The sequence below is a fragment of the Carassius auratus genome, chromosome 29 (assembly GCF_003368295.1).
Source record: "Carassius auratus strain Wakin chromosome 29, ASM336829v1, whole genome shotgun sequence".
Taxonomy (NCBI): domain Eukaryota; kingdom Metazoa; phylum Chordata; class Actinopteri; order Cypriniformes; family Cyprinidae; genus Carassius; species Carassius auratus.
This window is the reverse complement of record NC_039271.1, coordinates 7,842,065-7,858,337: the sequence shown is the minus strand read 5'-3', so window position 1 is coordinate 7,858,337 and position 16,273 is coordinate 7,842,065. Positions and strand designations below refer to the sequence as shown.

Here is a 16,273-nt window from a genome sequence, read left to right as displayed (position 1 = left end):
AAAACAAATGTCTAGTGTTATAAGGGTCTCTGAGAAAACAATCTGGCCACAGAAAATAAAAGAGAGAAAAAAAGAGAAAAAATAGCAAAAAAAACAATAAACTTTCCTTTATTTGAATTCACAATTCCTATGGTGATAACAATTTTAGCAAAATGAACATTCAACATAGTTTGTATTTGCAATTTCATACATTGGTAATAATATTTTATTTATATATAAAACTGAATGTGTAATGTTTTGCAAAAGAATAAAGTGAGATGCATAACAAACTGAGGAGATATGCTTAATATATGAATGCAAACTGCAGTTTAAAAATACATTTTAAAAATAAATGTTTTATAGCGAAATTACCATTTAAATTTTGCTTACCATATACGCTTCCTCATTCTTCCTTTTTAATAAAGCACCGAGCACTTACAGCAAATAAGCTATTTTAGTTTTCGCTTTCATCGTTTGACATCTTTAACATTTTCAATTTACTTCATGATTCATAACGCTTATTCATTTCAAATATCCTTCGAGATCTGCATGCACTTTTTCTGAAGGACTGTTAACTGTTTCATACTTCATTATTTAATGCCCATCATCTGTAATAAAATTCAAAGAAAAAAAAAAGATTTTTGTTGCATTGAACGTGCTGGAATTTGAAAAGCTCTCTTTATTTATACAGTAAAAGTACATGTGCCAGAAGTTGAAGTTTAACGGCCTGATTGCTTGCAGATTTACTGTTAATTAGCCACATGGAAGAAGAGCCAGAATTCCATGCCAGGGAAAACAAGATATATTGGCATCTCTGCTGTGGTCCAACTTGAAGCATAAAAGAGTGTGCCGCTGGCATACATTACACAACATCGCCTATCAAAAAAAAAAAAAAAAGATCAGGATACACTGACACTAAGAATGTCAGCTTTTAAAATAAAATACAAAAATTTGCATCGCAACCAAAGTAGAAGTGAGGAAAACTGCATTCACGAGGAAGGGAATCAACTTTTGCATTGCACTGCACATTTCGGAAATAAACCCAGGGCGGAAACAGCGACATCTTCAGGCCGTTCTAAGACCCTGCAGACTGGCGTCTCTGCTGTCAGTATTCAGTGGGAGGGTACGTTAAGACAGCAGCAGCCTCGGAGCTAAAACCAACGTGACAGACGGGAGTCTCAATAACACCACCCGAACCGACAGCAGCAGTTCCAGAGAAACCTTAACACTGCATATGGAGACCACCAGTTGTCATTTGTCGACTGTTGCGTAAGGATAACAATTCAGCCGTCTCGACAGCAGCGAACGCGAACCGCAGTAGATGTTGTTTGTTGCATTGTTCACGTGAAAGGAAGAAAATCGCTGGTTTGCAGCGGATCCGCGTGCAGTCGACCGGAACCGGACTCGGTTGTTGATTTGTCATAATGTTTTATCACAGGATACATCGTTACGCTGGATACCGAATGTATTAGAGTCATTGCATCACGCTGGATTCAGCAGCCCCGTGGTAAACTTGGCCTGTGACGTTAGAGCAAACAGCGCGATGAACGCGAAGCTGGGCTAAATTCATGGGATTTATATTTTCTCACCATTCGGTTCTCTAGCCGTGATTCTTTTGGTGTTTACAACTATTTGGCGATTCCCTCCGTTAAATTATTCGCTAGGTTAACTCAAGCAACTGCAGCTGTCGCTTTGTGTACATCAGAGAGGAGTGATGACGATACGAAAGGTAATCGCTGGCCAGCCTCATTTTTTTCATTGTATACCTGGTTATAAACCTCAGATTGTTCATTATGGGTTGACAGGAATATGATATTAAATGACCAATTGCATAGTATAGGCTGGTATATCGTATTTTGCTTCTCTGTCCGTACGCGCTTCCTGTTCAAAAAACGCGATTCAACGCGCGCGGGGGGTATTTTAAGAACGAGCTCGAGACCCGAAGAACCAACGTTCGCCGTTACTTGACAACTTTTTAAAAGCATCGCTGATTACTTTTAATAATTTAAATCCGTAATGAATGCAAAATACGTCAGAAATTGATTGGGTTTTGTGCTTTTCTTTGCTGGAGAATTGCACAAAAAAAAAAAAAACATCTCCCCAAATCTCAGCAGGCCACCCCACGTAACCAGGGCGACCCGTCTCCATTACATGGTTTGGTTTTGTTGACATTTTGAGGCACAACATTTTATTATTGTTGTTCTTCTTCTTCTTATTATTATTATATGTATACAATTGAAACTGAACACCTGGAGAAATCCCAGCAGTCACACGCACGGAAACCGAAGTTAGCAAAAAGGTTTCGAAGTTGAAGTAACGTTAGTTTACCTTTCGCTCCTTTGAACGTAATACTGTAAATTTAAAGTGTCTTTAGTTGAAAAGTAGGTTTATATTCATTATTTCTAAGTTAAGTGATGCTGTTATAATATTTTTTTAATTGCTTATTCAAATGGAGAACTGCTTTTAATGCTTTTGAACCAATAAACTTGAGTGTGCAATTAATATGTTCTTTATATGTCTCTTGTAGTAAATCTGGAGCTGGTTTTTGGGTTTCGGAGCCAGGTCTCCTGTACTCTGAAGGTCTGAAGAATATCAAGGCTCTTGCCCTTTTCCCTCTTGCGGTCCCTTATGCCCAATGACGGCTGTCTCTGGGTCACTGCAGGATGGATGAAGTGGATTTGACAGTTTTTGTCTGTCACCATCAGTGCTTGCCCCTCAGTGACTGTGTCTTGTTCTTTTACGTTTATAAAAGAACACCTCCTCTCTTGGGCCCTGGTCCTTTACACTGTAAGAGTAACTGTTAGTAAGGAATACCCCACGGAGGGGGCCTTCCAGCAAACTCTGTGGTTCACGTGAGCTTTTAATACTTTTTTTCTCCATAGGCTTTTTGTGCCACAGTAAAAAGCAGAAAGAGGAAATTTCCTCAAAAAGTCAAGGTTTACATTTGAGTTTTTTTTTATTTTTTTTTTATAATAATTTATTTATAAATATATATTTTTTTCCTGGAGAGATGTCGTCAGAAAATCCCGACAAGGTGGTGACCTTCTTGGCCCCTCCACCTTCAAACAATGTGAATGGCTCCGGTTCGGACTCTCTGGTGGGTGAGAAGCTAGACACGACGCCGGTCAGAAAACGACGCCATACCATGGATAAAGATCTGAAGACAGCTGAGCACAGATTTTTTAGGCGTAGCGTCATCTGTGACTCCAATGTCACAGCCCTCGACTTGCCCAGCAAAGCATGCATCCTCACCTCGCCTCCGGACTGTGAGCAGTTTGTTGTGCCTGTAGTGCTGGGTTTGGTCCCTGACATTACCATTGACACCCAAGAAGGTGTTTCGGGTGTCCTATTGGAAGAACATGCAGAGGATGGACGAGTTGCTGGGGTTGATGGGATTGTGGAGGTACAGAGCCCATCTGTGCAGGATGTGGGTGTGAGGCAGAACGAGACCCTTGGGACGGTGGAAACGGAGACCAGCGATGTTGCTGACAAGGAGGAGGAGAGTGGAGTAGCAGACAAACGTGAAGAGGAGGAGAAAGGGGTGGCGAAGGCCCGTGCTGAAGCTGAGCAGAGGGAGGCTGAGAAAAAGGTTCAGGAGGACGAAGAAGTGGAGACCAAAGCTGTGGGCACCTCGCCTGATGGGCGTTTCCTCAAATTTGACATCGAGATTGGACGCGGCTCGTTCAAAACCGTCTACAAGGGTTTGGACACGGAGACAACGGTGGAAGTAGCGTGGTGTGAACTTCAGGTAAGAAGCAACCATGTTCTTAACCTCTGCAACAATGTTCAGCCTACATAAATGATGGATGTCTTTGTTGTTGGGTGGTTGACCAAAGGCTTGAAAATGCTCCTGTGAAACACAACAGTAAGTTTGATTAAAAAAAAAGAGTGCCAGACTTACAACAGGAAGTTATGTTGGTGTAACTTGTTTATGCAGCTTTGTGGTCATGGCTCTTATGGTGCCCCTACAGGATGTGGGTGAAGAACAGCTTTGGTGAAGTTTCAGTTTAGGCCCTAAACATAGGCCTACTATATATAGCTGATCCTGTCATGGATGGTCTTGTTGTACATGCTTATTCAGACAGTTAGATGTAAATATAACGACATGTTAATCAGCTGAGTCAGCAAAGTTCTCTTTAAACTGTTGCTCTTTAAAGTGGTTGACTTGAAAGACAAATTGAAGATATTTTTAAACTTATACATCCTATAGCATCCGCTTGCAGCAATGCTGAGAATGCAAAGCACAAGTGTATTGTCATAAGAATTCCTGATAAAGTCAAATTTGCATATCTGGAAGGGTTTACATTCATATTTTTCTTGAACGCGTATGTTCGCTTGATTTATGTTGTTCATTGTTGCATTCAAAAATGTGTCAGACTTCAAATTTAAAACGTGAAATTGTTAAATTTTCAGCACTGCCACAAGGGGCATTATAGTGTTAGCCCAGTGGTTTTCAATCTTTTTGAACCAAAACCCCCTGAATTGTTTATTATTATTTATTTTAATTTTTTTGTGATTCCAGAAGTTTCAAGAACTGCATGTTCTTCAATAAATTATTTTACAAAGTATATTATCAATAATCAGCCTCCTTGTTGGGAACTGCAAGTTTTTGCTTTTGACTGTCATGGCGGAGCATGTTAGTTAACGTCAATATGTTAACAATAACTTACCTAAGTAATTACATATCTGATTTATTGGCACAGACACCTTGAAGACTGAGGCTTGTTACTTCCAGACCATTGCAAGATTTTACTATAAGTTCAACATGATCTATTTTAGTTTCATTTCATAAGCAGAGTTACATTTGGCCAGAATTGTCTTTTTTTTTGGGTCTTGGCAAATTAAACTCAGTTGGATCTCATTACATACTGTACACTCTCAAGTGTTTTCTCTTAATATCACAAGACACTCTTGTGTTTGTCCTTGGATCTGGTTTCTACTCAGAATGGGCCTTTCGTGGAGCAAGTATAACTGCACACAGATAAACATGGATTGTTTTTAGTTGTCTGGTGAAGGTCCATGTGCACAAACTGAACCGTTATACACACAGGTCAGACTGATATCAGACTATTAGTAGTTCCTCCCAAGAGCTCATAGATTTAAACCATTACATAAACATGTCAGAGCACATACTGATGAAAGTGTTAAAAATATGCAGTGCGGGTGGGGTGGAAGTCAGTGATGTCATGTTGATGCTGCCAGGATGAGGGGATTGAACTGATGTGCATTGGTGAAAGCAAAGTAGCATTATGAAGTGTGGACACTTGCTAAAAGGGGGATTTGCCCTACATTTCAAGATGGATTAAGGGTCAGAGGGCAAGCGAAAGCAGAGATCTGTCCAATGGAAACCCCCTTATTTCTTTGACCAAGGGAGGGCGCAGAAAGAGAATAAGGGGTGAGCAATGCTAGGACATCAGGAAGGGTTGCTTTGTGTCGGCCCCCACTCTCTCTCTCTTTCTCTCTCTCTCTCTCTCTCTCTTTCACTCTCTCTCTCTTTCATTTTCAGGATGCTTTTGTAGTTGCAAAGTATTTGAAGTCTTAAAGGACATCAGCAAAATAGACTTTTCTTGGATGCAGAAAAGGAAAGAAGATTATCTAGTCAAATTTGTTAATGAGACATCTAAACTGCTTTATTTCCCAGAGCTGATTCACCTGCAAAACTTGTTTTTTCTTCGCGCATTTGAGGTCACTTGGGAATCAATTCTTTGGATTGACTCAAACGTTTCTTCCTATTTGTCTGAAATTCTAATGTTCTCCAATTCTTCCATTAGGATGCAATTATTACCTATTTAGTAGCAAATTAGTTGTAACTATTGTGCCATTGGTTGTTTGAATAATGGTTTTTGTTACCCAGCATGCACCAGTAAATCCTTATCACTCTGAATATGTTTATTGGATTAAAAATGGGTCTCTCTTGTCCTCATAGCCTCGGTATGTGTTGAATCACAGATGAGCTAGTAGGATGACAAAGGCCAGCATTCCCCCCAATTCATTCCTCATGGATTCAGGGAGAAGCAAGCAAGGGCTCTCCTAATGGGAGCCGAGGCATCCCTTTACGCTTTTGTTTTTCTATTCAGCCAAATTATAATAGTAAAGACACGAAAGGGGGAGCAAGGGCTAAATGCACTGTGAAGATTTCAGTCCCCCCTCTATTTCTTTTTCACTTCGTTCCCATCTATCGCTCTGCCAAATGTTTTTCCTAAAATGCCAAATGGTTACAGAGCTGAAACAAAGCAGGGTGCAGACATAACATTTTGGATTTGATGTTAGTCTTCACTTAGCAAGCACCGCACAGATTAACAAACCCCTGATATTAAACAAACCTCAGTATTTTTAACACTGGTGTCGTATATGTGCAGCACAGTTTACACTTCAAACATTGATGATACTTAAATTGTGTGTCCAGCTGAAGAGAGATGTGGTATTTCTTTAAGTGTTTTGGCGTATGAATTTCAGAGGATAAAACTGGTTAAAAGCAACTGCCCAACATCCCAGTGAGGGTAATACGGCAAATATCACTCATAATTTCTTCTTTCTTGTTTTTGATCATTTTCCCTTAATTTTATTATTATTAACTTTTTTTTTGTTTTTTTTTTTTAAATGTTGAAGTTGTGTGTAATTCCAAAGTGATTTTATTGCCCTAATGGTGTGTAAGCTGTTTCACTTCTCCACACATCACACTCTCTTTTCTTCATGAGCTTTTCCAGAAAATGAGAGGAATAGAAACCACTTGCAATCAGTTGTCTAAACACATGCGAGCACACACACACACACACACACACACACACACACAGGCTCCATACATTGACTCGCTTCACAAATGTATACTCTAATCCAGATGCAAGTTGCTGACTGAGGTTTTGACCCTAAACTATTTAAAGCCTTGCGGCTTTCACGCCATCAGCCTTATCACCACATGCTAGCCGTGAGATAGCACAGTGCAGGAATTTGTGCAGGAGGTGCCTTAACTCTGGGTCAGTTTAAAAGAGACGTGCCCCAGAGAGAATGTCATCATCTGTGAATAATGCAGAGGAGGTTAGAGGAACAGTTGAGGAAGAAATCCAATCCCATGGATCCCAGCCATAACCGTTTCCCTTTTCATTGTTGAAATCCTTTTCTTTTTTTTTTTTTTTCAAAAGGAGTGAGAAAGACAAAGCCATGAGCAATGCTTCCTTCACTTGCAAACACTGATCTCCTTTCTCATTTACAGTACTGACCCGTGTGTATGTGTATTTATCCATTGTGTCTTACACAGGCTGGAAGGAAAAAAAGATGTCATCGTAAATGGAAATATACAGAGGGCTTTGCCATTGTGAGATGCTATCCGATTGGCATTAAGTTTCACTTGCACTGTTCTATCTCACTTGTTTTTTTCCAAGATGATCTTTTATTTTATTTTTTAAATCTGTACAGTTGCACAATGACAGAAAAGTTTTTTCAAAGCTGAAAATATGTGCATACTCTTGATAGGTCTTTCCTTAAAGAGGTAGGTACTCTTGTCTTTCTTGCTTTCTGCTCATGTTTGGAGGCTGTTGCAGTTTTACTTTTCATAAATTTTAACTTTTAGTGTAAGTACATGAAAACTTGCATTCTTTACACTTTTGAATGCATACTCATTATATGTTAATGGCTGTGATGTCAGTATCATGACATTTGTTGAATTACCTGTTTTTGCAGCTTTTTGCCTGCATATTAACACTTTAAAGGACCAGATTCACTCTAAATAGGTAACATAAAGCAGGTTGTACTCCTTCTAGAAGAATGCGTAATCTCATGCTGCTGCTTGTCTGTCTCTGACATGGAGGGGTTTTTTCTTTGCCTGCTGAAGCTTGTTGGAGCTCTCTTCCGCAACATTGTGCTCATCTCCTCTTTGAAATCCTGATCTATAGCATGTGATATGGAACAGTGTAATTCAAGTATCAAGACTTGTGAGGGAAATCTGATTTGATCTCTTGCAGTCTTTCTTTCTTTCTCACCATTGTCTCTCTGTATGGTAGTATAAGTGTGTTAAAGGTCACAATGGGAGGGCAGTAAATTCCTCACATTTCACTGCTCACCTCAGCCCTAACTGCCCCTCATTTTATTCAGTAAGATGCTTAAGATGCTGTTTACACACACACATACATAAAGAGTGCTTTTACCATTCAGTCTCGCCCTTGATTGCCTTCACCCTACTGACCCCATTTGTTCTTGTTTGTTATGAGTTGTGCTTCATCATCATTAAATGGACATATTTCTAATAGGGCTGCTAATCAGTAAAAAAAGTTTAGTCCAGTTATGTGCATAATAGTCTAATCAAATTCATTGCAGTTATTATCATTGATTCTGTGATTGATTCTGACTGTTCCAAAGGCTCTGGGTTCAGTTTGTCATTCTATGATTTCATTCTTTTTAAAAGGACCCAATGAAGTAGCGTACCCTATGTAAGCATGTAAACCTTGTATCCTGTATGATGAGCATCTTAGAGGCTCTTTTGAAGTGGCTTTTTGCAGAGTGGGCTGGTTGGACCCGCAACTCCTCCCAGATTTCAGTGGCTGTTTCGCGTTTGCATTCTCTGGATTCTTGTGGCAGGACGTCAGCGTTAAAAGAGGACAAAAACTTTAAGGAGGGGGTCATTCGATTGAATGAGTCTCTCTCTAGTATTGTCTACCTCACTTAACCACAAGCCAAGCTGAAAGCTCAGAATAGCAGTCCAGATGCAAGATATTTTGGATTTGGATGAGTAGGAGAGTTTGATAAATATAAGAAGGAGGTGGCTTTTTCAGAAGTGCTTGGCTGAAATGGTTAACAAAAAGTCCTGGTGATCTTTTAGTACAGTGTAAAATAGACGTGTGAAACTGAACTGGCATAGCTTAAAGCATTTGCATTCACATATTTCTGTAGAGTACGTTTTGGGCGAATCTATTTCTCTCTCATTAATTGAGAGCTCAGATTTAGGAAGTGTTTAGATCAATTTCATGTGGAGATCACTGTGCAATTTGTTTGTAAAAATAAAGCAAGTCCGGATATGTGGCAGACCTGGCTATATCTCAGTTTCTTCTTTCATCAGACCAATGTGCGTGCATAACATGCTAGCTTTCCCAAGAAAGTCTGGAATTTACTGAAACTCCTGCACCCACCCCCACCCCTGCTTTTTTTCAACTCTCATTACAGGTATGTGATAGTGTTCCACTCAGTCTGTAGGAATGCGTCTTGTTTAATTAGAGCTGCGGCAGGCTGTTTCTGCTTAATGTCAGGGATATGTTAGCACTGTCACACCTGTATAAATGCAGTGCTAGAGGTGTAGCCTGAGCTGTATCAACAAGAGCTGATGTTTATTGGGTTGTCAGGGTCTGTTACGTCATTCCAGGGCTGTGTTAAACCTGTCGGAGGTTAACTTAATTTAGGATGTTCAGGCAAAATTTAGCTCATCCTCTGCAGTAGTACACATCATTCTGGACACCTCTCAATGACCCTAAAGCAGAAATACTTGCAAAATGCAAAAAAATAAAGAGTATTCATTCATTCCAGAATTTAGATTTTCTTCTTCCATTCACAAGCTAAAAATAGCAACACTTCATCTTCCGCTGTCGTTCCATTCTATGGTCAGAACTGGAATGACGTGGGGCAGTGTTGGCCTGAAGGAATGTTCTAGCTCTCACATGAGCTTTAGGAATGGAAAAACCCAGAAGTGTGGCACAATCTCAGCTAAGCTGTTGTACCTAACTGTACATTAATGCTCTGTCGGTCACAGTGACCCTCCCATGTAATTGTATACCAAATCTCAAATGGCACAGCCACGATTTGTGAATATTGCACACAGACTTTGACTGTCTGGCAAGCTCTAATCTGATTGGTTGAGTTATGCACCTTCAGAAAGCAAGTTGGGTTGTGAAGTACCAGGTTGATATAATGAGGAATTTTAAGAAATAATTGTAAATTTGCCTGGTTGGTGGTATTCAAGCTTCAGTAAACAATATTTATTCGTAATGCTTAGAAGTTAGTTTTCTAGATATCCACAAGCAGAACTGTATTAAACGTTGTTTTTGCATTTATATATGATTACCACATAAAATTGAGAAATCTAGGTATACCCAGGAAATTTGATTGAAATCCATTCCGGTTGACTGTTACACACTTCCACTTGATAGTGATTGTTGTCCGATGAACACTATTCTTGTGTATTTCACCTGAAATTGTGAAATATTTCAATCCATTTCCTTATAAAACTAAGTTCTACTCAGTCCCCACTGACCCTTCAGCATTCCTTCCCTCGCAGCAAGATTCCTTCTGCCTCTCCCATGTGGAATGTGACAGTCAGGTGGCTGGTTCCTGCCTTGCTGGACGTTCCCACGTAATGATGACCTGTCTGTGACCCTGCGTAGGTTAGTGGGGTTAAAGGAGAGATGAGCACCCGTGGCCGTCTGTCTGACCAAAATTATATTCCACACCAAACCACATATGTAGATAATTCTGCTCTTGGTTTCATTATGTGTATAAATGAGAAGCGGATAGGCAGTCTAAAAAATTCAGTGCACATTTAGTCCTCACACATCCTCATAAATATTGGAGTGTAGTGCTCAAATGCTCACTCTGCACAAAAAGCGGTTTCGGATTGTGTAAAAAAAAAAAAAAGCTCCAGTGTTATCTTAAATCTGTTGTCTAAAATAATCTTCTTGTCCATGTGACGTCCTCTCTGCTCTCATTGTCCACTGTATGCCATTGGAACGAACGCCAAAAAAACAGAAAGAATCCAAGATAGTACCACTGGAAAGAATAAAGCGGAATCCATGCACTCTTGTTCTTGTAGGGCCATCCTCATCTTTTCGAGTTCTTCTGATTCCAGGCAGAGCCAGTCAGAATGGCAGTGCCGTGATGCTTCACATGTGATTCTCTCAAGCCGAAGGAATGCAGGCCTGATGCCCTAATCTGGTATGCTTTGCTCTGAGGCTTGTGATTGCAAGAGCAAACATATTCACTCCACTTTCAGGCTTAATGGATTTGAGGCAGCCCTGATACAGCAAGAAAGATGATCAGTCAACACCCTGAGCACCATAAATCTTGTTACGTCAGTGACTGAGGCCTTGTTCCCAAGCTTTCATTATTAACTGTACAATATGGTATCCTGCAAGGTTTACTTTAGCAGAGTTCTGCATGGTCAACGGCATGCCTTTTAATAGACCAACTGTGCTACTTTGAGCAACATCTAGGAATTTGGACCTCAGTTGACAGATCATCTTAATTTTCTCTGCAGCTCTTTTGCTCTGTCTGATGTTCTTGTTTTGCTGCTGTTTATTCCGTCTTTGCATTTGTATCATGAAGAAGGAAAAGGAAGCCGTCAGCTTCCTGTGTGTAACACATCTGATGAGGAAGCTCACTCGGTGTTGTTAATGCTTACAAACACTTTGGCTTTTGCCCTAGATAGGCCGCCATTGCTTGCTTCCTTGTTTCGCTTTAGTTTCAAACTTGATGTTTTTCCTATGAATTAAATTTCATTTCAAGTGCATAGATTCATCCCACTTCTTGGAGAAAAGGACTGACAAAGATTTAATTGTTGGAGGCAACCAAGTTGCACATGGTTGTTACTAGGTATTCTTTCTCTATATAATAGTTTATAATATCTAACTGTGTTAGGAGGTGTATCGTGTGAGCTCCACTCTTTATTGGTAGTTGCCCGAATCACATTATGCATTTGCATAAAGTTAAAATCTGCTTGACACATCTGCAACTCTCTCTGGTTTACACATCACCAAAAGGTCTTTTGACTAGCACGGTTGGACAAGAATTGTCTCAAATGTATAAATTCAAATGCAAGTGATGTTGCCACTAGTCCCTCTCCTTCAGCTATAGGAAAGCTGTGCCCATGAAGGGCACAAAATGTTCATCATTCAACACATTGTTTTCACCGTTGCACATCAGGGTGCTTGTTGTGTGCAGTGTATGAAGTATGAACACACCACACTAGATGGTATAGAATTTATCTTTGTATGTTACTTTTCTAAGTTCACTGCCAAAGGAGCCAGCTCCTCAAACCTGCTTACTGTACTCCAGGTATAAAAGTGGTTCACGCCTGACTCCGCACAACTTCCTCCTTGCTGAGTTGCAGACTCACTGCAGACTGGTTGTGGTCAAGTTGATGGTGCCAAAGACCTACTTTCTTGTGTAACAATTACTTGCTAAGTTTTAACAAGTTTTCTTAAAAAAAAAAAAAAAAAAAAAAGAAGAGCCATTTATAACACCTGACCTACCCCCTATTCAAACAATGGCCTTCTAACATGCTACCACCGGGGTTCAACATTACTATAAGCTGTCCTTTTCTTTGGTCTACCTGCAGAGTTGAGCAAATGGTGTGTCTTTGTGTAAACAAGGAGAACAATCAGCCATAGATAAGCCTCAAACTCTTGGGTCTTTAATCATGGAGGGTTCTTCAGGTGATGCCGAAGGGCAGGATGGCAAACATATAATGAGTTTTAGCTCTCTGTTCTGCTGGTTTCTGTTGATCAAGTGGTGAGTCAGTTTGATAGTTCTATATGGAGGAGGATGTGGTTGAGTTGTGCTTTGGAGCCTCTTGAGAAAGTTAGACCAATACAAGACCTGATTCATCCAGACAGGTTTTCATGAGAGCCGCTTAATGCAGTGACTCATTTATACCTGCTGTGCCTTGGCTTGCACTTCATCACAGGAGAGTGTGTCGCCTTTGAGTGCACATGAATGTGGTGTGGCTTGTTCCCGTCTGCTGGTGTTTTTTTGCTCATCAAGATTAATCTAAGCAATATTAGTCACTAACCCTTTTTACTTTGTTCACACTCATGAACTTTATCTGAGAGGCAGATAAAGACATTTATCGAAGCTTAGCATTTTGGTTGGAAGTTGCAGGTTCAGCCCATCCAGAGCAAGCATCCGAACAGCTTGCTTATCTTAAGTTCTTTGGAGCAGTCATTTGTTATAAGTGTTCCCATTCAAGGATAAAAGAGGAACTGATGTCTACCCATTGCTTTATCATGCACCCTGTAGGATTTCTGTCCCTTTCTTACTGCTGCTTTGCATTTATTCAGATATTTCTGGGAAATCGAGAAAAAGCATTTCAATCCCTTACTGTATCTCTGCTTGCTACCTCTCTCTTGCCGTTCCTATAAATAACTCTCATGTGGGACAAAGGTGTCAGCAGCGTGTGATTTACATTTTGAGCGCCACTTATTTACCTCCGCTGAGCCATGCTTCACTCTGCTGAGCGCTTAGTGGTGTTTTCCCTTTAAAGGGTCCTAATAAACACCCCCGGGCAATGGGCACTAACTCTGGGCAGAAATCCAAAAAACTCTCCTTTCTTTCCACTCTTACCCTTTCTTCTACATTCTCTTCGGTCCAGCGAAGGGTGCTATAGTGCATTAGCGCAAACCTTTTTTATTTCTCTGCCAGATAAATTACTATCATAACAAAGAAACAGTTTGAAGAATGATTTAAAGTGAAAACATTTTAGTGACCTGCCTGAGTAATAACAAATCTGGTTGCCGGGCCCAGACAAATTTATCACCCACTTGAGTGTGGAGGTTTCTTGGCAGAAATGGCGATTATTATTATTATTCTTTATTTTTTTCCTGTAATAATCAATTATATTTTTAAAACTTTGTTTATGTCTGTTTTGTTTTTATAGTGAAATTCAAATGGATCAACAACAACAATACAGTTTAACTGAAAATGTTAGGCTTCTACCTTGCCATTGACTCGTCCCAGCTGTGTAGGAAAGCTGTTGTTACATGAAAAGGATATAAGGAGATTACTATGGCTTGTCAAAGGGCAGCAGATTTTCGTCAATTCCTTTGTGTGATCCTAGGGATTATGAATACATTTCAGTCACTATCAGAAAGTTATTTTTTTTTTTCATGGATTAAATTGTCGTAATTATTGACACTGGGTTTCCAGTGATGCAACAGACATCAACTATAATCATCACTGTTAGTAATTGTTTATATAATCATCAGGAATCATTTATGTAAAATATTTTATTAGTGTCTTTGTTCATGGTTTATAAACTTGCTTTTCTCTCCCATGACTTGGTTTTCTCATCAAAGAAATCAGCAGTGCATATTGACTTTCATGCGGTCACACACTAGTCATCAGTTTAGATCCAGTGCCCAAGAGATGAAGCAATCCACAACATAGCTGCCAGGCAGATGCCTGAACTTAATTCATCTGGGTCCACTATTGAGTGATACGTATCTAGTGTGGCCATGAGGACTAGCTGCATGCATCAACACACACCTCGCCCCAGCTGAGGGGTCTCACCTGTCCCGTTCCTTTTTGGCCATTTGGATGCCTGTCCATCTACTCAGAGAGACAGAAACTTGAGCCCTCTCCAACCTGTCCACCTCACTCCAACCCTCCCCACTTGTCCTTTCTCTACAGTTGTTACCGCGCCACCAGTTATGTCTTTTTAAAAAAGTTTAATTTGCCCTTCTCTAACTGAGGAAGTGTAGTTTTCAAAATTATGTCCGGAGCCAAGATATTTGCATGTGTGTATCTCACGTGTCAGATCACTGCGGAGGTCGTCCTCTTCTGTGTAAATGACTCCACCGTTGATGGAAATGTGCTGCCCTTGTGTTCTCGAGAGGTGAAGTTCTCCATCTCGTGAGCATGTCAGTGTTGAGGGCCTCACAAGAGTCCCATTGTTCAGAGTGGAGAGACCAAACTCTCCTGCAAAGATATAATGGATCATATGCCGGGTAGTAACTATTATGGAAGGTGCCCTAAATGTGAAATGTTTTTACTGCTGGGAAACCTCTGGCCAAACCTCCCTGCGAATGACTTAAAGACTTTCAAATCTTTTGTTAACACTGCATGTTAACAATGTGCTCTGTGATACACATGGTGAACATTCACTGCAGCTGCATGCTTATTATAAATGTATCACAACCTTCTTTGCCAACAGTGATAAACAAGACTGTTTTCTGTTCCTTGCTTTGTTTTATTTTAATTATTTTATCATTATTACTATTATTATTTTACAAAGTGCTCCATACAACTCTTGCACTGTCCCAGCTCTTGCGAGGCTGAAAAGTGTTAATTTAAATAATTTTATTTGGAAAGAATGCAGGTTTCATGCAGGTTTGCAGTAATAAGTTATGAGTTAAATTTTTGTGCATTTTGATTTCCCTTTGTTTATCTTTGTATGTAATGGAGTTATAAGTTGCGGTTTTGAGGGTCAGTCCTGACAGCTAAACTACAGGCCGGAGCAGAACTGGACCACTGGAACCAATCACACCACACAGAGTGCAATTACAAATGCACAGCATCATCTCAGAAACGCTTTTCTTTGAGTTCAACCCTAAACACAAAGGCTGTAATCTTCAAATCCCTCCAAGAAAAATGGGCTTCTCAAACTCTCTGGCTCCTATAACCGAATCTCCCAATAAAAGGCACAGTAGGAGAGCTGGTCAGATCACTGCAGTCATTATTCTTTCTCCAGTAAAAGTGAGACCCTTCAGAAAACACAGTCTCTACCTTCTACATAAAGATGAATGTTAACTAAAACCACTCAATATGCATGCTTTGACTACGTAAACCCCTCTCTCTTGTTGTTAAGAAAAGCTATCACACACTAGTAACTTTTCCACATGTTTTCTTCTCAATACCCTTTCTCGAGTGATCACAGAGGACTCTATCTGCTTGTAATGTGCTTGAAGGCTATAGCTGTCAACACTGTAGTCGGGGGTGACTAGTCAGGAGCCTGATACCTCTAGTTGGCCCTGTCCCCGATGGTGGCTGTTGCCCTAACCAGCACCATGTGTAGATGTATAGCATATTGCATTGACTAATTGAACGTATGGGTGAGGGGCAGAAAGAAGGAGGCTTAGGGGCCTATCAGGTTCCTCATGGTGTCAGCCCTGAGTCAGGCCTAAATGTCTATGGTCTATGGATAGGCAAAGGACAACAAAAGGTCAGGTCAGGGAACCCCATGGGCTTTCAACCCCTACTTCAGCCAAATGCCCTTTGCTCTTTTCAGCCCATATGGTATCCCAAAAGTTTACTTCTTCATATGGAATTTTTTTGTGAGCTGATAAACTGACTGTTGCTGATAGATAGCAGTGTTTGCATTTTTTGATGACTTCTGCAACTGTAATCAGAACTCTGATGTCTTTCATAACCCAACATCTTTATAGTCTTTAAAACTGTAATTAATGTAATACATAATCAATGCAAGCTTTGTTTCTTTGTAAGGGATTGTTTCATTGGCAATCTGATGGATTCCAGTAGCTATTTCCTGCAGTCACAGCTGCTTTCATTCTCAGGTGAAATTTTAATCCTAATCAGTCCCACT

The 16,273-nt window shown here is 40.2% G+C and overlaps 1 protein-coding gene across 10 annotated transcripts in view; it reads left to right on the top strand.

Moving 5' to 3' along the window:
* Positions 1 to 1,009: 1,009 nt before the first annotated feature.
* LOC113047957 (serine/threonine-protein kinase WNK1-like) overlaps positions 1,010 to 16,273 on the top strand; it is a 69,525-nt gene continuing 54,261 nt past the window's right edge. For 4 of the 10 annotated variants that reach the window (XM_026209403.1, XM_026209400.1, XM_026209402.1 and 1 more), the window contains exons 1-2: positions 1,012 to 1,708; positions 2,507 to 3,727. In XM_026209403.1, the coding sequence (XP_026065188.1) occupies positions 2,990 to 3,727 (738 nt within the window). In that variant the 5' untranslated portion in view covers positions 1,012 to 1,708; positions 2,507 to 2,989. Of the gene's footprint in view, positions 1,709 to 2,506; positions 3,728 to 16,273 lie in introns of all 10 variants that reach the window. The other 6 variants (XM_026209401.1, XM_026209406.1, XM_026209404.1 and 3 more) reach the window with 6 other exon arrangements.